This window comes from Mya arenaria, chromosome 12 (assembly GCF_026914265.1).
Source record: "Mya arenaria isolate MELC-2E11 chromosome 12, ASM2691426v1".
NCBI lineage: Eukaryota > Metazoa > Mollusca > Bivalvia > Myida > Myidae > Mya > Mya arenaria.
Genome location: NC_069133.1, coordinates 65,564,200 through 65,588,698, shown reverse-complemented (window position 1 = coordinate 65,588,698; position 24,499 = coordinate 65,564,200). Strand labels below are relative to the sequence as shown.

Sequence of the window (24,499 nt, the reverse complement as noted above, 5' to 3'; positions counted from 1 at the left end):
TTCTATCAATATGATATACACCGTGCCCTCATTCTATTTTGCTTGGATTCTTTTAATTGGTAATGTACACAGGAAGAAAATCATCTCTAAACAGTGGGAAATGAGAACTCTAAATGTAGGAAAACACACAGTTCAAAATGTCTGCAAAACAACTCTGAGATAAATCCCAAAGTTTTGTCTCTGTTGCTTTCAGAATCATATTCAACCCTGTTTCTTGATTGAATTGACTCCGAGCCCTGGCTTGTTAAAACAAGTGCCTCAAAGGGAACGCCATCACTTGTCTGTATCTTTCAACAAACTGGAATTCCGCAGAATTGGATGTGTCACCAGACTGGAGTGCCAATCATGGTCATACCAATAATATAATAAAACAAATTGAACAAGAGATGTTTGTCAACATTATGCCCCCCTGTGGGCCATGTTGTCAGGATTATTTGGACAATTGAACAGTCATCGAAATTAGACTTTTGGATGAACAAGCCAGAATGCTTATACTAATGCTTGGCATCAAATTTTGTAACAAGCCCTGCTAGATAAAAGTCAGAATTTGAGCAAGCCCGAAAGACATTTTACCAGTGCAGGGCTTGTGGGCTTGTGCTAATTTGGACCACTGATTGAATGAAATATGCATGGACCGAAATGATAACTGATTTGTCATTGACATTAGATGCCATTGAAGCAGTTTTAAACACATGACCATTCAAAGTGTGAGGATAGAAGGTACAGTTTTTAATCATGTTCAGATGATGACTTATATTTGCAGATAAAAATGCATCCTCTTAGCAGCAGAAAATATGTAAATATAACCAAATTTTAATGATGAATATGAGTTATGAGCATGACCTTTTACCTCAAAAAAACATAGGAGTCATCAACTGGTCACCCAAAACCTAAATGTAAAGTTTGAGGGTCATGGTTGCAGGCATTGTCAAGTTAACACACAGACAAGCTTTTTGAGTTGAAGGTCACTGTGACCTTGACCTTTGAGTTGATGACCCCTAAAATACAAGCTGTCATCTATAGGTCAGGTCCAAACCCCAAGTCAAGTTTGAGGGCCAGGGATGCAGGCATTGTCAAGTTATCACTCTAAGAACATTTTCACATTTGATGACTCCTAAAATCAATAGGGGTCATCTACTGGTCAGGCCCAGACTCCATGTCAAGTTTGATGATCATAGGTCCAGGCATTGTTGAGATATCACTGGGAGGAGGTTTGTTTACTTTTTCGCGTTCAAGGTCACTGTGACCCCCAAAATCAATAAGGGTCATCTACTGATCAGGCTCAATCTCTAAGTCAAGTTTGAGGGCCACGGGTGCAGGCATTGTCGAGTTATCACAAAGACAACCTTTTATCATTAAATGTCACTGTGACCTTGACCTTTGGCCTGAAGACCCCTTATATATATAGGGGTCATCTACTGGTCAGGCCCAGCCTCAATGTGAAATTTGAGGGCCATGGGTACAGGTAATGTTGAGTTATCACTTAGACACCCTTTTATCATTCAAGGTCACTGTGACCTTGACCTTTGGCCCGAAGACCCCTATAATCAATAGGGGTCATCTATTGGTCAGGCCCAGCCTCCATGTCAAGTTTGATGACCATACGTCCAGGAATTATTAAGTTATCACTCGGACAAGCTTTGGTCTACCGACGGACCGACTGACCTACCAACAGACCGACCGACATGTGTAAAGCAATATACCCCTCTTCTTCGAAGGGGGCATAATAAGGAGCAAAACTTTGTTTTAATTGAATTACTGTGGCAATTGCTCACATGATCAAACTTAATAGAGAATTTTGCCTAGAAACACTATCACCAAGTTTCTTTATAATTTGGTAACAGAATTTAGTTATGAAATTGCTGTCATGTATATTTACATTATACAAAAAACTTAATAGGGGCCTCTGGAGATATTGATTCAATTAACCCCACAACTGAATTTGAGCGTGACATAAGTCCAAAAACACTAAATTTTTGAAAAAATTGGATGATAAAAAATTCAGAAATCAGCTACACAGGTTTTTTTGAACTAAAAGAGGTATCTACATGTTGCCTTTCAGGAAACAACCAAGAGCTTTTAGGTGCCAGACAGACACCTATTCAAAGCAGCTTCAAACCTCTTCTGTGTGTGCACTTTACCTTATCCTTGAGAGACTCCATGAAGCCGGCAGAGGTTCCAGTACAGTGGATCAGACATACACCAAGTACACGGTTCGGCTGGACCATCTGAAACAAGAGTGGTGTGCTTATATTATACACAATAAGTGCTCAAACAAACATATATTTGACAGAATACAGAAACACATGCAATATTTCACATCAAATGCTAGATATTCAGAACTTAATCATGTGTAAAATATTAAGATTACTCCAATTTAAAAAATATCTATTGAACAAATGAAATCATCACAATATACAATAGGGCCTCAATTTCTAAATTTCCATAAAAAGGTAATAAATGCATTTTTAATCCAGGTCTACTCATTAAATTTTATTTTCAGTATTTATGCAAATGAAACTCTTTTGCTCAAAAGGCAATAACATAACATATTGTTTATTGTAATGTAAGGCCTCTAGCTCATAATACAGTTATGTAGACAAATAAATAATTGGCTGAATTCTCCCACCTGTTTTATGATTATGCTATGTAATTTAGTTGATGATAAGCTTGTTTATCAACATAATGCTTACATAATCATTGGGTAAAGATGCAGTTGAACATGTGTGGTTATGATATATACAACATACTACAATGGTAACATAATGATTCTAAATGTCACCTGGACAGTTAAAGGTGCACTCTCAAATATTCACCGTTTTGACAACTTTTTTTATTTTTTGACTTGGAATGAGCAAATATTTGTGTAAGTATCTACAAACCAGGATATAAGACTGCTGACTAAAGATCAGATTGCAGATATACATATTTCTGTTTGAAAATTAAGGTTTTATGGCTAAAAGCATTACTAACGGTTTAAGAAAAATGCATAAAACATCAATTTTGGAACTTAAATATAAAAATCTGCATTCTGTTTTTTTGTCAGAATTATAATATCACATACATGCCGTATTTCTGAGAGGCTTCCCAGGGGATTTTGGTCTGAATTCCAGGGGATTTTGATATTACACCAGGGGATTTTTACGCGACGAAAATTTGCGCAATATCTGCATTTATAATATAAGAATAAATACAGAAATACACTCAAATACAATAATGTTTGGACTTTTAATAAAAGTATATTGTATACAGCGTAACGATATGTCTGAATATATTAAAGCATATTGTATACAGCGTAACGATATGTCTGAATATATTAAGTCATCATGGACCTTCATGGAATTTCACACTCATAATATTATTGATGCTTTACATTGTCAACCTTAAGCAAGTTTAATTTTTTTTTTTTTTTTTAATTCCAGGGGATATGAATCCCCCGGCGGGGGACCAGGGGATGGGTCGAACTACCGGGGAATTTTTCCCCCCGCCGGGGGATATGGCATGTATGATATCACTGGTTTGCCTCCATATTTGCATAAATTGGCTCATTCGCAGACAAAAAAATAAAAAGAAGTTGTCAAAACGTTCAATCTGTGAGAGTGCAGCTTTAAGAAACTTTTTTCTTGTTTCAATGCATTCCAAATTTTGCAATCATACCATACTTGTTTAGGAGTGTTAAAGAATACTGCTTCTGTTGGCATTTCAGTAATCTATTAAAGTTTAAAAGTCTGAATACAAAGGGCATATTGACAATGTGAGAAATACATCTTCAAAGTAATATATACGTTAGATTAGAAAACGTTACTGGGGCAAAATCTGAATTCTCACATTTCATTCAAGTGCCGACATTTTTCAATCAAATGAGAGTTATCTGAGCATCTGAAGTTTGATAATAGTTGATTAAGTCTATTTGCAAGATCCCATTGACGGAATGAAGCACTGTTTTGAAGTATCTGTAATGAGCTGTGTTCAATGATGCCTATAAATGCAGTGGTTGCGTCTAGCACAGTCTTTAAATCTCCCAATAAATAATCTTAAGTGTCAAGTTTAGTATTTATGCAAATTAAACTCTAATCCAGAAAAGGCAATATATGCTTTGATGACCATGAATATTGCAACTTATTATGTGAAGAAGAAAACCTTTCAGTAATTGGAGTACATTTGAATTACGTGTAAGAAAACCTGATGTTATTGAAATACGTGAATACAACAACACACTTAAAGGTTGAATCTGTCAGCTCAAGGTTATTGCTTAATGTAGGCTGTCAGTGAAACCTATTTCGGTCATAATTTAATACACTTTCACTTGACAGAAATTAATTCTTTGTCTGCTAGTGTTAACAAACATTACCTTATTTATAACATTATCATAAAATTAGACATCAATGATTTTTTAAGGAGTACATCTCTTGACAAACTCAGCTTTTGCCTTTTTGAATAACTCATATTATTATACCTCACTTCTATTGAACATATAGTAAAAATGCCAGGGCAATGTTTTCGACTACCACCCTCTGCCACACTGTTACCCTCTTGACATCATGAAATTGACAATTTGAGTTTTTGTTCCGTATAATAAAATAGATATTCGCCTCGATGACAGTATTTACTTCGGGTTGACAATATGTCCCCTCACCTCAAGTTGGTCAATATCTATATAATAAGCCATATCATGTAAATATCTCTTAACATCATTTATCCATTTGCATGGTTATTTGTCTTGCTTTAATAACATTGCTACTTAAATAATAGTCCCAGAAAAGCTTGGAACAAATGCTCAGTTGATATTAGAAGTCGATTCTTAGGAGCCGCAAAGGAAGCAAGATTCTATAGTTGGAATCACCAAGATCTGGATTATTTTTGAAGCCTAAAAGGGACATCTTGACTCATAATAACCAATATAACTGTCATTTAAGAATTTGTCAACAACTGATAAATAATTTTAAGTTCAAGATAAGACATAGAAAAAAACAGCTGTGTTATGGTAATTGTTCCATTCTTAATGCAATTTGTTTTGAAGAACATGCAAATTTGTTACTCACTAGAGACATTCAGTTTGAAATATGAGCGGAAAAATAGCTGCTCCAACTATGAAACAGATATTTCCCTTGTATGACGTCTGTACAAGCAATAGACTATTGATTTCTGGTAAATAGGCCATCCTCTAATAGTAAATATTGGAGTGATGGTTATCAGGACGCTATATTTACAATATGGGATTTGAAAAGGATCGTATTACGGATACTCAAATCAATTTTCATATTTTATCAGCCATTAAAACACCATGAAAAATAAAATAAATATTGATATAACTAATAAATATTGCATAGTATTGGCAGCTTCCATTGTCTATCATAAAGATTGTAACAGAGGAAGTAGAACTTTCCTTTAATTAAGGGACCAGGAAGTGCTTAAATCTATATATTGAATTTTGCATGCACAACTATTCTGTCATAGTCTTCAATCCATATAAAATAAATAACCAAGTAATGATTGCATATAGACAATTACCAACTAACTCCTTCATATAGTTGAGCTACAAGTCCCCCATACAAAAGGAGTCCTTGCGTTGAGGTTGACCAGGAGCCCTTGTGTTGTGGTTGACCAAATTTGGATTACATTTGGTATCAGTGAATACATAATGACTGTAAAGTATTACAGGTTTTTCTAGGATATGAATATGAAACAAGCAAGACCTCTCATTGCTTCACACACAAGAGCATGTCCGGACAAACACCAATGCTCATCTGTTGTATTTATGAAAGCTAAAAATGGATATGGCAGCCATGTGTTGGACATAATAAGACTTGGTACTTACAGCAAACCTGGCGAGGATGTTGGCTCCTGCCCCCTCTCCCAGCCCAACCACGTTCTTCACGCTGAAACCACACAGAAGTAGAATTATCCATCGGAAAACTTGACATGACCTCTGAATGTAGGAGAACATCAAATACAGACTGCATTAGAGAAAAATATACCCTACATATTCTCAGAGTGAAGCTTTTGTGATTTAATCTTCTATTATGCTGTCATTCTGATGTGAAGAAGAAAACTCCCTATCTATATTTCCCAACAGAAGCCTTCATGAGCTCAATTAACCTTCATTCTTGTACAAATCTAAACTTAGAAAAGCCAAATTTCCTTGTAACAGATTTGAAGGCATCATTTAGTTAAAAAACAACTGATAAATAAACTGGAAATATCTGTTTCATAGTTGGATGGTGGCATTCCTCTATGTAGAATGCTGTGCCGTTAAAAACAGAATTACTAAGATCATATAAAAAAATATATTATTCTAAAAAAATGAGACCCACACAAGCACTAAATTTGCATAGACAGCCCTCAGGAGACATATTCTAGTTTCCATTAGCTGCATTACGGATTCAATTACAGATTTATTTTACATTTATTTAAATGAAAGACAACAAGAAGTCAATGACTACAAGACACACAGTTTTTCAGGGACTAGAAGGCAGATGGTTTGTCTGTGACTGGAATGCAGCTGAGTAAGATGACAACCTGTTTTCATCCAAAACAACAAGCTAATAATCAATAAGATAATAACCAACACTCACTCCAGTTGATCAAGGACGCAGACCAAATCTTCTCCCAGACTCTGCATGCTTGGGAAAGTGTAGCTGAAATATATAATATACAAAATAGTTACATAAAGCAAACAATATATAATAAAACTCCTTACTTACCAAATGTTAGATAATACTCACAGTGAACAGTAATCATATACATCATATAACAATTCTGTACTATGTTTAAAAACAGATACCAAAACAGGTTCATTAATACGCGCTTATTTTAATTGTATATTGTCATTTTTGGGGAAAAACAATAAAACAACACAGACTTTTTTTCAGAATGTTGTATTGATTACCTCGAAGAACAGAGAACAACTAAAGTCCCTGCTAATTATGAGATGTGAAAACTCTTCAAGATGACAAGACAGTCCTTGCTACCCAGGTCACATTTACAATGACAGGTAAAAATACTTTAAGATGACAAGACAGTCCTTGCTACCCAGGTCACATTTACAATGACAGGTGAAAACACTTTAAGATGACAAGACAGTACTTTCTACCCAGGTCACATTTACAATTACAGGTGAAAACTCTTCAAGATGACAAGACAGTCCTTGCTACCCAGGTCACATTTACAATGACAGGAGGAAACACTGCAAGATGACAAGACAGTCCTTGCAACCCAGGTCACATTTACAATGACAGGAGGAAACACTGCAAGATGACAAGACAGTCCTTGCTACCCAGGTCACATTTACAATGACAGGAGGAAACACTTCAAGATGACAAGACAGTCCTTGCAACCCAGGTCACATTTACAATGACAGGAGGAAACACTGCAAGATGACAAGACAGTCATTGCTACCCAGGTAACATTTACAATGACAGGAGGAAACACTGCAAGATGACAAGACAGTCCTTGCAACACAGGTAACATTTACAATGACAGGAGGAAACACTGCAAGATGACAAGACAGTCCTTGCTACCTAGGTCACATTTACAATGACAGGTGAAAACACTTTAAGATGACAAGACAGTCCTTGCAACCCAGGTCACATTTACAATGACAGGAGGAAACACTGCAAGATGACAAGACAGAACTTGCTACCCAGGTCACATTTACAATGACAGGAGGAAACACTGCACGATGACAAGACAGTCCTTGCTACCCAGGTCACATTTACAATGACAGGTGAAAACACTTTAAGATGACAAGACAGTCCTTGCTAATTAACAATGACAGGAGGAAACACTGCAAGATGACAAGACAGTCCTTGCAACCCAGGTAACAATTACAATGACAGGTGAAAACACTTCAAAATGACAAGACAGTCCTTGCTAACCAGATCACAATTACAATGACAGGTGAAAACACTTCAAGATGACAAGACAGTCCTTGCTAACCAGGTCACATTTACAATGACAGGAGGAAACACTTCAAGATGACAAGACAGTCCTTGCTAACCAGGTCACAATTACAATGACAGGTGAAAACACTGCAAGATGAAAAGACAGTCCTTGCTAACCAGGTCACATTTACAATGACAGGAGGAAACACTGCAAGATGACAAGACAGTCCTTGCAACCCAGGTCACATTTACAATGACAGGATGAAACACTGCACGATGACAAGACAGTCCTTGCTACCAAGGTCACATTAACAATGACAGGAGAAAACACTGCACGATGACAAGACAGTCCTTGCTACCCAGGTCACATTTAAAATGACCAGAAGAAACACTGCAAGATGACAAGACAGTCCTTGCTACCCAGGTCACATTTACAATGACAGGTGAAAACACTGCAAGATGACAAGACAGTCCATGCAACCCAGGTCACATTTACAATGACAGGAGGAAACACTGCAAGATGACAAGACAGTCCTTGCTACCCAGGTCACATTTACAATGACAGGAGGAAACACTGCAAGATGACAAGACAGTCCTTGCTACCCAGGTCACATTTACAATGACAGGAGAAACACTTCAAGATGACAAGACAGTCCTTGCAACCCAGGTAACAATTACAATGACAGGTGAAAACACTTCAGGATGACAAGACAGTCCTTGCTACCCAGGTCACAATTACAATGACAGGAGGAAACACTTCAAGATGACAAGACAGTCCTTGCGACCCAGGTCACATTTACAATGAAACAATGCAAGATAACAAGACAGTCCTTGCTATCCAGGTCACATTTACAATGACAGGAGGAAACACTGTAAGATGATAAGACAGTCCTTGCTACCCAGGTCACAATTACAATGACAGGATGAAACACTGCAAGATGACAAGACAGTCCTTGCTACCTAGGTCACATTTACAATGACGGGAGGAAACACTGCAAGATGACAAGACAGACCTTGCTACCTAGGTAACAATTACAATGACAGGTGAAAACACTGCAAGATGACAAGACAGTACTTACTACCCAGGTAACAATTACAATGACAGGAGGAACACTTCAAGATGACAAGACAGTACTTTCTACCCAGGTAACAATTACAATGACAGGAGAAACCACTTCAAGATGACAAGACAGTCCTTTCTACCCAGGTAACAATTACAATGACAGGAGAAACCACTTCAAGATGACAAGACAGTCCTTTCTACCCAGGTAACAATTACAATGACAGGAGAAACCACTTCAAGATGATAGGACAGTCCTTTCTACCCAGGTAACAATTACAATGACAGGAGAAACCACTTCAAGATGACAAGACAGTCCTTTCTACCCAGGTAACAATTACAATGACAGGAGAAAACACTTCAAGATGACAAGACAGTCCTTTCTACCCAGGTAACAATTACAATGACAGGAGAAACCACTTCAAGATGACAGGACAGTCCTTTCTACCCAGGTAACAATTACAATGACAGGAGAAACCACTTCAAGATGACAGGACAGTCCTTTCTACCCTGGTAACAATTACAATGACAGGAGAAACCACTTCAAGATGACAAGACAGTCCTTTCTACCCTGGTAACAATTACAATGACAGGAGAAACCACTTCAAGATGACAGGACAGTCCTTTCTACCCTGGTAACAATTACAATGACAGGAGAAACCACTTCAAGATGACAAGACAGTCCTTTCTACCCAGGTAACAATTACAATGACAGGAGAAACCACTTCAAGATGACAGGCCAGTCCTTTCTACCCTGGTAACAATTACAATGACAGGAGAAACCACTTCAAGATGACAGGCCAGTCCTTTCTACCCTGGTAACAATTACAATGACAGGAGAAACCACTTCAAGATGACAAGACAGTCCTTTCTACCCAGGTAACAATTACAATGACAGGAGAAACCACTTCAAGATGACAAGACAGTCCTTTCTACCCTGGTAACAATTACAATGACAGGAGAAACCACTTCAAGATGACAAGACAGTCCTTTCTACCCTGGTAACAATTACAATGATAAGAGAAAAAGATTCAACATGACAACTCATTTATCAGATTGGAATGAAAATTCAATTAATTCAGTATACTTCTATAATAGGTGTCGAATAGCAGGTAAACAAAATTTATTTCAGAATTCAGAATGAACAGTTTTCATCTCCTTATAATTGATAAAATACCCGTCTATTGGGAAATAGGACCTTGACCCATTTGCTTGTGATTCATAATGCATTTAACAGAGCATACACTCATTTTCAATAAACGGGTGCAATTAAGCAGTAACAAAGACAAGACAACCAAAGTTTTCAAATACTGGATGAAACATTTTTATTGATAAGATACATCTATCAACTTTATATTCCTAAAATATTTTGAACATGATGTTAATGGTTTTTGCTAGATATCTATTCAAAATTCGAGGGTAGTGATGTACAAACGATACTCTGAAATGTCCGTTACAGTGGTTTTAAAGCACAACACGAAACAAATATTTCGTTAAATACATATTTCATTTATTTCTAACAAACAAACAATGAGTCAGTCTTTAGAAAAAAACGAAAAAAAACATGCCCATTTATAAACCAAGTCAGATTCTCATGTGTTTTGTCAAACTGTGTATACTCTCGTTCTTGAAAAACAACATTACCTTAACATTTAATAGATGATAAAATTTTCGGTTTTTATTATTTGCCTAAAGTTGTCTTTGTATCGAGCACAGGAACATTTTGAAAGTTGAGAGAAGCAAAAATATTGACTTAAAAGTGTTACTTAAATTGATTGTTTAACGAGAGTACAAGAGTAATGATATATGAAATGTTCGTTACTAAATAATTCCCCATTGAAAAATACACGTTAAGTTGTCAAAAAACTTTGAAACATTGAAACAATCAACAATTAAATCGAATTAACAGTTAATCTAACAATTTAACACGAAAAAAACATTTGAAACTGGTTTTCAACTCAATTAATGAAAAAAAACTGGCAAACTAACTTGTTTAACACAATTTCAGCGTTATATTGACACATAATGTATCATTTTACAGTAAAATATGGTATTACTTTTCTTTTCCTGAATTTAATTGATGCCGAGTTTGTTTGTTTAAACAAATTATTCAGATATGTCACACGTAAAACCATAATTTTACATACACAGTAATGCTGAAATATCCGTTACCTTTTACATTGTCAAGTTTATACTCAATATAATTACGAATATATGTCTAGAAATAATATAAATGCTTATTCCTAACTTTAAATATGTATGATTTAGATCATGAACAGGCCAAAACATGTACAGCTTTGAAAAGAAGCATGAAGATCAATAACTGCTGAAATGATCGTAACGAACATGTCTTTTACATTTATACCCATTATTCTTTATCAAAGAGTCGCTCAACTCTCTCAAAGTCATTGTCAGGTAACACTAGCATGCGTTTTGACTTTCCACTGGCCACAGGAGTTGATACCTTGCATAAAATATCATCATAGTTTACCCAGATCTCATCAGGTCTTGTTGGCCACTGAAACATCTTTTTGCGCTTCTCCAAGAATGTGATTTCATAAGTGTTGTCCTCATCATCGCAGTTCATGATTTTACCAATGTACCAGCGATTCAAATACGACGCAGCTACGTAATCACCAGCATGATACTTTTCCTGTGTGTCGATACTGACAGAATCCGGGACAGAATCGTGTGTAAGTATAGTGGTATTCACTTGGTTACTTGATACTTTTGGTGTTGATTTTGTAATTTTTGGAACAAGATTTTCGTCTCTCCAAGTGCCGCAAACTTCGCCATCATCAGCGACACATATCCTGCAGTAGCAACTAGTGTTCCGAACAAAGACGCTGTTTTCACCCTTACCCTGTACAGCATGTATTTTCATTGTTCCGGCTATAGGTTTGAGCTGATGTTTACTAGTTTCTGTAGCTTTCTTCTCAACTTCTTCGGATGAAACAAACACAAAACTAACATTTCTCATTGAACAGCTTGTTGACTGGGTCCAGGCATAGAAATCAGATGGATCTTGAATGCATATTTTGCCCGAGTTTACCGCCTCATCAGCCATGCGTTTTACCCTGCCCCCAAGGCCATCACAGGGCCCTTTCCCATGCCCAGCCTCCCAATAGTTCCACCTTGCGTTAATACCATGCATATCCTTGTGGTTTGCTATAAAATGAAATATGGCCTTGTTCCTATACTGGGACGTTGGACTGTCCGTCCAATAATGTACCCACGATACCCGGGCACGAGATATTTAATCTCTGGTAATAGTTTGTCAGCTATTGCAAGCACGGTATTGGCGTTATGTCCCATCTCGTCAGACACAAATACTAGACTTTTGTGCAGAATTTCATCAGACCCTCCTTTCTTAAAGTACACGACTACAGGATGAAGTGTAACTGCTGACTGGTTCCAGTAGGCTGATTGAATCTCCTGAACTGACTTACACGAATAATTTTCACTAAAATCCATATGGACTATGCAATGGTTGTCATGTAAGTTCTGTTTTAGATTCTTCATTTCTGTGAACTGATTTTTTATTCTCATTACATGTTGTTCAAAATCTTCTAACTGATTCTTAAGGTGAACCATAAACTCTGTTGGATTCATTGTTATGTTCACAACTTTCATGACACTCTTCTTCTGACCTTTCACTTCAGTTTCAACACGTTTCCACTGTCCAATAATTACATTATGTTGCAACGATTGTTCTGCTTCTTTAATCAATTGTTCTTTATTATCTAACATTTTTTCTCCGTTGATAGAACATTCAATTTTCTCAGATTTCAGTGATTTAAGAGTCAGTGACATATTTTGGTGTTTGGTACATAAACACGTATCTCTGGTTATCATAGATGTGAGGCGTATTCTTGCGGGCCTGATCCTAGTGAATGAAGTAAATGATAACTTTGCATCAGGGTTTTCAGACATGAACTTCAGATAAAGTGCTGAAAGGTAATCTGTTAATATTCTTGTTTGACTTTTGTCACCCGTCTCTGATTTTGTAAAGTCCCCTTTTCCAGGCATGTTTCTTGAGTTTTCATCTCTTTCGAGGAACTCGATCACTTTCTCTTTCATCTTGCCTACTTCTCTTCTACGGGACATGTTGCCGACGTCCACGTTCTTGCTTGTGACCTTAGACAACTTATTACGACTCATACCAGTTTTCTTTCCGAACATCTGAAGCAATTTATACTTTTTCAGAACATTGCCAGCAACTAAATTTTGCAAGATTTTCTTTGCTTTGATAGGGGCTCTATGTGCGGCATCTTTTATCTCATCACATACTGCATTGGCGAATACTAATTCTTTTCTTACGGTTAGTCTTTGCTGTCTTGATAAGTTCATGTTTTCAGTCAATCTTTTAGCTTTAGAACTTGGGGTGTTAGAGTGTTTGTCGCTTTTCTTGTTCATCCTTTGGATCGACCTCATGGTACTTCTATACTTGCGTCTAAGATTCTCATGAGCCTCTTTCAAATCTTTTAATTCTTGTTTGGTTCTTCTCAGTTCTTTAGCAACTCTCATTTTAGGTCCATTAGCTTTTTTTCGGAAATTTATTCTGATAAACATTCTGTTTTGTAATTCAGCGTGTGCACTTTCATAGCCACTAGAGTCCAAAACATTTTCTTGAATTCTATTTTGTACATTTTGCTGCGCTTGAGCTCTCCTACGCTGTCTGTACAGTTTCAAATATTCTCTATTTTTTCTATTTCTTTCTGCTCTTTTTTCTTCTGATAGGAACTTGTTTTCTACATAGGTTCTTTGCCTTCTTTGTCTTTCTTTTGTCAGATACTCATCATTATTCTTTTCTTTAAGGCGTTGGCGATATGCCTTTTGAATCTCTGCTTGTGATTTCACCATACCTATAATAGAAACAATATGAAATGTTCGTTAAAATTTTGACATGTTCGTTACTACATTTTCACGAGTGTCAAACTTATCTAAATGAACATATTATAAAAGCTGTGTGCATGTTGCTGAAACATTTACCATTCTGTTAACAATTTTGACTTGGATTGAAATAATTTCTAAAATAAATTCAAGACTAGAAAAGAGTAAAAAGACTCGTAAGTATTGTCATACATATACAAACAGTTGAATGAATTATTGAATAGAAATTATTTTATTTTACGAGTACATAAATTTGTTGGTACACACTTGTATATGTTAAAAATATAATGAATTATATTATTTCAATGAACAAAACAACTTATTTGAAGTGCAAGTGTTTGTGTGGCCTTCAAAAGCCACTGAAATGTTCGTTACCTTTTAGTAACGAACATGTCATGATATTGACGTGCCATATGTAATGTACACGAGTAAACAATGAATAAGTTTCATGTATATAATAAATGTTCAATCCCATTTTATAATGTTAAGCAAATGAAATTTTCTCAAACAACACATTTAAGCGGAATTTGTGTTTAAAGAAAATGTACTCACCTCTCTATTGTTACTATTCTTCTAAATATTGAAAACGTGGCGACTGACCTTCATAGAAGCCATATTAGTTGTGATGTCATCAAGTATAGTGACGTCATATAGACTGCCAACTAAAACAATGCCCTACTGTCAAAATACACATTGTTTTCGTCTCACCTTCATTTCAGTAATGAACATGTCCATAACGAACACTTCAAATGCAGTATTTATTATAGTATATCTTTCAAAAATTTCAATTTGTGAGGATTTCAGCATGTTCATTCGGACTACCACGTCATATCATACATTTTAAAGTTAATAAACAACAAACAATTATGATGAATTTCAAGATATTTTATGTAACGAACATGTCATCTTAATGTCGTTTTTTAATAGACACAGTCAAATACACAATATACTGTCTAGAACATTGATTTCTTCTCTTCGGGTGAAATGTTATTAAATTCCGTTATGGTTTACTTCATCGCTGATAGCAGATATATACAAATTTCAAAGTAAGCCTGCCAAATAATGTCATGCTAAAGCTGCAACACGAACATTTCAAATAAAAACGTTTTCCTAAACCTAAACTCTTACTGACCTGCATTGGTAAAACACAATTCTAACCGGAATGGAGCCGAATTTTATTATGTACTACAATGTTCGGACATGTTAAATATACTGCAAAAGGTACATGCATTGTTGTATTTAACATTATACATTGATATGTAAACATTGACTGCGGGACGGCGACAGTAACGAACATGTCAAAATCTCACTTTGTGAACCAATTTTTTTCACAATTTGAGAGATATCCGTGTCTTTATCTATTATTTTGTAAACATAGACCAATATCATATTATATGACTGACAAACTTGACTTTATATACCAAAATAAAGTTATAAACGAATGAGTGACAACATTATACTTTTTAGGTTATTAGCTTTCACATGATTGATGATCAAGAAGAAATTTAAGGTATAGATCGGTCGTAAGTATTGAAGATACAAACAAATCGAAGGCATGTTTAATGAAAAGTGTCATGTTCAAGTAATATACTGTTTAAATTGAATCTAAGTATCTGGTTGTAAATTTATAAGAGAGTCAGTTTACACTTCATGGCAGGGTTCCCGCTGGCGATCGCCATTGTCGCCATTTGCGACAAAATCGCAAAAGTGGCGACAACTTTTCAAATTTGGCGAATTTATGGCGACAACGATTTTTTTCTAAAATATTTTCTTAAATGACGTAAGTGGTGACCATGCGGCCTGCATGATAATCGATTCTGTCACTGTCATAAATCAAGCGCATCTGCTGGTGCGACAACAAAAATTAATCCGATAATTAGGGCAAGCAGTCACGGCCCAGTCAACACCTCGCTAATTATTGCAGAATTTTATTGCTTTCACGGATAAACAATGACATCCTTTAACTGTTATGTCTCTTATTAGCAAACAATTTTAATATTTAGCTCAACAGCCTTGTTGTTGCATAATTATCGTGTTAGTTTTAAATATGCAAATCATAGAATTTTATGTTGTCGGAAAGTCACGTGATATGCAAATTTCGTAATGACGTTTACGCGCTAAAAATAGACTTGCTTTCGGTTTTGTCGCAATTGCTATAAATGCAGCATTCTAAGAGTTCAAAAAGTGTCAAAAAGATTAACAGAAATCAAATAAATAGGATTAAACCCCATTTGATAAGGCTCCTAATATGTTGGCTGGAGTAAAGAGTAGGTAGACAAATTTCTATTAGGAAAGTTATGGCCCTAGTTTGACAATGTATATTTCTTTGAGTTTCCATTTATTTTAAATTTATCTCATAATTTCACAAATGTATTCTTTTATTGTATGCAGGCATTAGACTGAAATCAACATATTGATGTTTATGTCACATTTTTTGCAATATTTTTTTATTTATATACTAGTCCATATATACAATGAATTTTGTCAACAGAATAACAATTTGCTATTAATATCTTGTGCTTCATGTACAACAAAATGTTATGTTTTTGCACGACAATGTGCTAATTAAATGCAATTTAAGGCTCTTAAAATGCTTAAACCCCATGAGCTTCAGGGGGCTTCGCCCCCACAAGGGCGCTGCCCTGGACCCGTAAGGGGGCCTATCGCGGCCCCCTTAACCCCCCGCGAAAAAGTGGCGACAACTTTTTAGAACCCAGGGGGAACCCTGCATGGCAACATATAGCAGCAATTGGAAAAAGGCAAAACACATATTCAGCAATGACCTTGCAGTTGTTATTAATAGCTTAAAGGAGGAGATCCTGTTAAACAGATGAAAATATCATGAAAATACCGTAAATGACTGGGTATAAGACAGTAGGGGGTATTAGACGCAGGGAAAAAAATCTGTGAAAAGTTCAAGAAAAAAACTTTTAATCTATGTTTTTGGTAAAAAGACGCATAGGAAAGATGTCAAAAACGTCTGTCAATTTCGGCCACCATGTTTGTTGACAGTGACGAAAAATATTTTTTTCGTGAAAATGGCGACGGTTATCTTTAAAACCATACAATGATAAACTGTCGAGAATGAAAAGTTTAGTCATGCAAAAACTTTATATTGTATGGGTTTGTTCTCAAAATGTCAACACCTACAGAAAAGAATAAAGAATGTGACAAAGTGCGAAAAAACAAGACCATAATCGCAACAGTTTGTAGTATGTTAAAAAGGTTAAAGGCAGTCGAGTTTTTCACACCTTCTCTTACAACTGATAAAAAATATTTTGACAGTGCCCAACTTTGCTTTTTTATATGCAAGTTTAATTATTGTTCAATTCAATCTTTTATTCAAAATAATATTGAATAACTTTAATCGAAAAATATTTTTGTTTAAATTATAAACGTCTTACGATATACTGTATCCCGATCTTCAACTGCCATTTTAACTCGTATATATACTCGATCAATATGACGCGAGTAACATCCCTTTCTACATGAATCTAAACAAACTCTCGGCTTGAAATTGACCTCAGAAGAAAAGTTAAAAAAGTTGTAACTGGGTATTATACGCAGGCATTTTTTTGCATCGAAATCTGAGGGAAAAAAGGGTGTCTAATACCAAGTCATTTACGGTAGCTCTTTTAATGCATTAAGCTAATATGAACATGTTAACTGCTCACTACATAAACAAAACATCAACTAGACACTTCAAAAAAATATGTCAAAATTTAAACACTTCTTCTGGTAGTTATAACACCAGGCTGTAAATAAGCACTATACACCTAGTTTGCCTCACCATCAACATGTATTTCACCAAGAAATTAGATCACAAGTTGACCTTCACATTAACATTTACTGTTGCTGCATGATATGACTGAGATCCATCACAACATAAATGTCTTCCTCAAATACATATTTTTTCCCGCAAAAATATCATATAAATATGACATCAGGTAAAACACAATATATAATTTATAGTCGAGTAATAATATTTCATTGCCAATTGTCAGGAAAAGGCAAATTCTGTTGTTTTTTATCAATCAAGCATGCACTTCTTTATTTCAATTATAAATTATATTATTTCAAACTATTCACTGCATTTATAATCACTGGCAATAATTAAAAGAATCAATTTAACAAAATAAAATATAACACGGGATAATGGGATAACGTACTTTCAGTTTTGCATTGGGGATTGTGTGTCCGGTAGGAAACCAGTTGTTTATTACTTTTTTTTAATATATAAAACAGAATCCAGTGGATGAGTTCAAGAACATGAAAATAACCAGAGAGATGGCCTTGTTATTGTCATATACAAAAACATCACATTTTTTTATATTTATGCCTCAGATTTTTCCCCTTCTGAATAACTATAACATAATCACATCATTACTCTTGGTAATCAGAGTTATTTCAATCCCTGTTTATTCTAGGATTTTTTTCTGTTCATGATAGTTTAATTAAGGACAGTAAAACTCCATTATTTACAAACTAGGGATGAAAGTCCTTGATGGAATGAATTTAAAGTTAAGCTTCTTCTATAAGGTGGTGGAAGTAGCTTCATTATAGTGGAGTTAAGTAGTCAAGTAAAGGTCAATCTCTAGAAAAGCCTTCAAAGGAACACAATCACAGACAAGAACTGTTACTTGCACTACAGAATGTCTCGAAGTCTGAAAAGCAATCATAAAACACTGCTAAGCTACTTTTTATTGATCAGAGAGCATCCTTTCATATTATGACTGAAGGAATTCCCGTAAACTTGTAATATTTATAACACATCTGTTGTCTTTAGTGAAAAATCAGAAAAAAACATCTCAATGTATTCTTAATGGAGACGATTGTGGATTTTGTTGATATTAAGTGATAGTGTTCAAATTTAAAAGACAAGAGAGATTCCAATTTGAGTCACTCAAAAGCCAAAAATGTAACAATAATCATTAAACAAATAATAGTTTAACTGATAGCAGTGTATGCGAAGCAAGCCAGACGATCAGACATTGATGGTGAATTTTCAATTTGTCACACAATACTGCCAATTTTTTATGCTGTATCAATTGGGCAAAGATTAAGTAACCAGAATTTTTTTACCCTGGGAACAACTTTTTCAGATAGTAGGTAACTTGGTATTTTATCACATGCTTATCCTTGTTTTCCGTGTAAGATACCCAAATATAAAATAAAATTAAAATTGTAACCAAACATTTTTTACCCTGGGAACAAGTATTTTGGATAGCAACTTGTTTTTTGTATTGTATGCAATCTTTTGTGCTTTATTAATTAAAAAAAAAAGACAAAGATGATGAAGTCTCTAGAGTAAGTTTATTTCTGTGTTAAACCTTATTTTGTCCTTCGTGACATAAAATTGTCCTGTGAATGTTACAAAGATGTCAGATAAAATGTCCGGTGTGCTCAAACTGTGATAGTAATATATTGAGTCAAATACTTCCAGCAAGGCTATTCTGAACAGCCTGGTTTTAGGCACTCTTCAGTTATTGCATCATATGTTTTTTTCCCATTGACAAAGTTGAATGACTCCAAGGAGAATGGCCAAACTCAAAAACAAGCAAAAGATAACACTGACTAAAAATTTAACTGCTGACCAAGTAACTTGGGACTAATGGAAGTTTAAAATATCATATCAGATTAACTTAACTGTATCCAGAGAGCTGACATTAAAATCAATGGTTCACCTGGCTGTCTCTATTTATAAATTAAAAGTATATTCACAGCAAAGTTCTTTATAATAAAGCTTGTGACCCATTAAGACCATAAAAAATAAAATATATAGTCTATAATAATATGCTTCATATAGAAAAAATTGTGAGTGTCTACATAGACATGAGCCTGTATAATGAGCTACATACTCAGCGGGGAGCTTCGGGGCACTGTCCTCTTGGCCTGGAATATCCACGTGGATGAAGGCACATCGGCTGGTGATGTTCACCATCGACTCATGCTGCAGGAATGGCTCCCAGCTCTTGTCTGAAACAAAGAACCTTATGGTGAGGTTGAATTTAACCTGTATCTCTTTCTGATTTAGGGCTCCTCAGACTGGTTGGGAATATCTTATATTAATGAATTATTAAATAAATATAATAAAGTTTTACATCAAAGTAATTATGTTGCTTCATGGTCTCCACGATAAAGTAACACAAATGTCATTGGAAAATACAGAGAAAAGACATCAAGGTAATCTGTCTATGACAGCCATATACACTACGGTGTCTTTACTCTTCCAAAGACTGTCAGACAGAAATAAAAAGAATTGGTTCCATTTAAGACATTAGTCATGTATACACAAAAAGCCTGAATTGAGTTTGAAGTGTGAATGTATGTCTGTAACCTTTAGCAAAATGAGGTCTTACATCTTCAAGTAGAGGAAGGGGAAATTGTTAAGGGCTGTCTTTTGACAAATTTTATGGCTGAAAGAAGTCCCCATTCCCCGAGCCAAGGAATATACATGTCCCCCCAAACTTCAATTTAACTTCTCCTCCAGAATCTCAAAAAAGGATCATAAAAATTTCTTCATTTATAATTGAAGCTACATGGTTGTTGTGAATACACCAATTTGCATTTAAATGTTGTTTTTGTTTGATTCTATCAACTTGCAAAATTCCCTTATATATATAGCAAAAAAACAACGCCAAATTCCCCATCGGCCCAGTTCTCCAAAAGACCACTTCTAAAAGTGGTTAACATGTCAAAAACTAGGTCACTAGGTCAAATCTTAAAAAAAAAACGTTGAAAATTACTTTTAAAGAGACATTCATATTATTTCGTTCAATAATCATTAATGGGAATGTTTTCCTTCATGAACTTTTGCACAAATTTAAAACTGGGTCACATGTGATTAAAAAAAAAGTTCACTAACTCAAATCTTAAGATTTTTTTGTGGTCTGGAGCCATATCATGGTAATTATTGGTCAGAATTTATTAAAAATTCGACAGAATGTTCCAATGGAATCTGACAACAAATCTCAAAAAAAACAAAGTGGGTAACATTGGGTCGAAAACAAGGTCACTAGGTCAAACCTTAGAAGAATCTTTGGGAACATACTAGAGGCAATTACTTATATATCTAGTCCAATTCTTATTAAAACTGGGTTACCCGAGGTCAGAAACTATGTCACTATAGGCCAAATTTAAAAAAAAAAATCATTTCCAGAACCAAATAGTTTTATTGTTGGTCAGACAGATTTTTGCCTCAATTAAATCTTGGATTTGTTTGAAACTAGGTCCAGGGCTTTTTCTGCCCATTTGGGAAAAAAAAACACTAGACATTTTGGGAAAATTTAATTTTGCGTCATGAAAATGCCGAAATTGGGAAATTTTACAGTTAAAAGAAAAAGCTGTCTAGTCTCCTGCGAATTAGGAAATGATTTAATAGAAGTTTATTTTCACTTTAAAGACCCCAAAAATATAAATCCTTGGGGTGTAAATATCTATTGCAATAAATCATGACAGATAATATTTCATACTGATCTCTGAATGTGATGAATTTTTTTTTTTTTTTGTTGGGATTTTTTTCTAAAGATTGGAAAAAAATATCATATATTTTGCTTTGGGAATGGGTCCGATAGTCGGACCTGTGGGTATTATAGAAAAAGCCCTGAGGTCACATAATAGATCAAAAACTATAGGTCATCTTAAAAAACAAACTTGTTTTTCATAATTTCATTGAAGCCAAAATTTGCAATACTTTTTCCTTGTAGGTAAAGCACCCCTTTGTCAGATTTTGGAAGATGGAATAAATGTGATTTAAGAAATAATGCATTAATTAGTGATGTATGCACACAGGTTTTATGAAAGTTGAGACAAACATTTTAAAATTTGAACTTCTAATGATCAAGTTCAAAGTTTTCAGGAGTCTGTTGACTTAGATTGATTGATACACCACCCGAAATCCCACAAGAGCATTAATTACTAGTCATGAGTATAGATCTACCTCTGAAGTTTCATGGTAAGTTTCAAGTAAAACTGTTCTGCAGTTAATGAGCGGACAAAGTTTTTATAAGACTGTTTCAAACTGTAAACTTTGACCTACTGACCTCAAAAACAATATGGTCATGTACTATCTAAGGTCAAACCATTTATAATATTGTGTGGACAAGATTTGGTCAACTGATCTATAAACTAACCAACCTTCCATTGGACTGACTGTTTTTTGCAAACATTTTGAAAGTACTAATTTGAACTTTATTTCATGTTCTACTCTGATATGAAGATGAACAGAAATGGTTGTTACTGTTGCTCAGCATTTTATTTCTGATAATATTTGCCAGCAAACTGCCCTACAATCTTTCCTCACTGGTACTCAAGGAAAATATTTACAGAAAACCCATTTTCCAATAACCCTTAAAACTCCACTTAAAAGGCTGCACTAACATGTTTGAAACTGACCATGAGTTACAAGAGATCAATACGTTTTCCTATTGTCGCTCCAATCATTTGATTGATCTTGAGGCTTGCTTTAAAGACTGAGTAATACAGTTAATTCCGAGACAGAAATTTTCAAAATAATACAAGAGCATTATAAGAATACTTGACTGTAAATGAAAACCAATCAATCTACTAAAAAGCTATAAAATCCCAAAATGAAATCCTGTTTGACGACACTATGCTGACGACTGACTCTAGAAAGACAAAAAAAAAGTTGTTCTTTGATAACATCTAATAACGGTTTGAAAGAATGTATTATTCGTAAAGCAGATGGTTTACATTCATATTTACAAGGTCTGAGTAATAAGACTCCTTAAACCATTCCTAACAGAAGCAACAATAATAGGACATTACCCATACATAAACAGATTTATAACCTTTGTATGGTTTGTTTACAATCCATATTCAGAACACCGCCATGCCATGACCTGAAATAACCCTTTCCTTATTCTGCAGGTAAACATGACCTCTCAACAAGTACCTGATACAACAGTTGGTATACACAACAGGTCAGCGACCGATAACACCTTCTCAATGAATGATTAATGATTATCACTCCAGACAGAAATACTCACGATTGCATCCTAAGTCATGGACTGTCAGAATTGTGAAGTGGCTATGTTTAAGGTCCCCCTAAAAAGCATAAATATCAAAATTATTTCTTAAACAAAACATTTAAATAGTTCGTTATTTGAATATATTTAAAAACATGGAACAAAGAACATAAAAGGTATGGTAATGTAACTTCAACATATGGCAGGACACATATGATGACCTGGATCACATTGAGATTAGAAATCTAACAGAGACCATGATCATAACAATACAAACACATCAAAAAACAAAGAAACATCTTTCATAAATGATAAGTGACAAGACTTCACTTTAACTACTGATTATTAGAGCAGCAAGAGCTAACTTCAGGTGATATCATAAACTATGATAAATGAAGATTATACACAGACAATGTAAGCTTCATGAAGGTACATGTACATTGACCAGAGCTGTCTTTCTACATTTTGAGAATTGGGTTCGGGCCGTCAGAAAGGGGGAAAATTAGCGTTTTCAAATTTTGCTAAAAAGGGAATTTTTTCAACTTGACAGAAATAAGCCATTTTAATGTGGATTGATGTAATATTCATGTATCAAAGCACAGTATGCAATGTTACTTGTGAATAATAATCTTCTATTTACATTTGACTTGCAATCATTCTTTAAAAGTTAATTTCTTGAGATTATGGAGAGGAATTCTAATCAACATTTTGGGGAATAAGTCCTTGGCTTGGGATATGGGTCATTAATTGGGCCAAAAATTCGTTGAAAGACAGCCCTGTTGACAGTAACTTGCATGAAAAAAATCGTACCTCCAGCTATTAATGCATAACTCTTACATTAGTTTTGAACATAATCAGACAATTTAATAAGAATATTTCTTCTTGTTATAGGTAAATTCAAAAAGGATTCTTTATCTGCAGAATTAAGAAGTTGACTAAAATTAACTTGCCCTTTAATTATTCACCTATAAGATATTAAAACTATTCAATATTAGCATACAGGAAATTTTGTCGCATTGATGTGACAAGTCATGGATTCGCTTTTAAGCTCTCAACATGTTTACCTAATGATTTATTTGGTGCATTGGATTCAACTGACCTACTTTTTAATTAAACTCAGTCAGAACACCTTAGAGTTTAACAGCTCGCTCACCACAAATCGTTCACTCAACGGGACTCTGTTTACTGTAGATTCAGGTTTAACAATTAATAATCTTGTAAGAAGGGCTGTTCAAGGCCAATGATATGGAAATTGCTATCTCTCAATTATGGCAATTTTATAGCTTTATCTTTGAACTCTTTCATTGAACAGACATTTCCCCATAGGACATCCACAAACACATTAAGTCATCCTATCATATAATATTAAACATGTGGTCCAACTCCTTATCATCATCTACAGCGTTTGATAAGAATGGTGTTCCTAGATCCTAAAGACACCAAAAAGCATAGCGGGTCACACCTTGCAGAACCTCCAGGTAAGGTGCCCCAACTTTTTTTAAAAAGAAAATTAGATTTGAACCAACTATTCATCTTCATTTCAAGCAGATATTAATAGGTGAAAGACACTTAAAAACTAAAGAATCAACAATTTTATTTTTTTTATCTGAAATTCTTAGTAAAACAGACAAAGACGGCTTAACCTCCTGCTTCTTGTCTTACACATCCATTGATAC

The 24,499-nt window shown here is 34.9% G+C and overlaps 1 protein-coding gene across 2 annotated transcripts in view; it reads right to left on the bottom strand.

Annotated features, from left to right (window-relative positions):
• Positions 1–24,499, bottom strand: part of LOC128212230 (uncharacterized protein ZK1073.1-like) — a 41,367-nt gene that overhangs the window by 15,745 nt on the left and 1,123 nt on the right. For both annotated transcript variants that reach the window (XM_052917573.1, XM_052917574.1), the window contains exons 3-7: positions 22,845–22,902; positions 19,695–19,812; positions 6,576–6,638; positions 5,819–5,879; positions 2,142–2,228 (exon numbers count right to left, since the gene is read on the bottom strand). In XM_052917573.1, the coding sequence (XP_052773533.1) occupies positions 2,142–2,228; positions 5,819–5,879; positions 6,576–6,638; positions 19,695–19,812; positions 22,845–22,902 (387 nt within the window). The remainder of the gene's footprint in view (positions 1–2,141; positions 2,229–5,818; positions 5,880–6,575; positions 6,639–19,694; positions 19,813–22,844; positions 22,903–24,499) is intronic.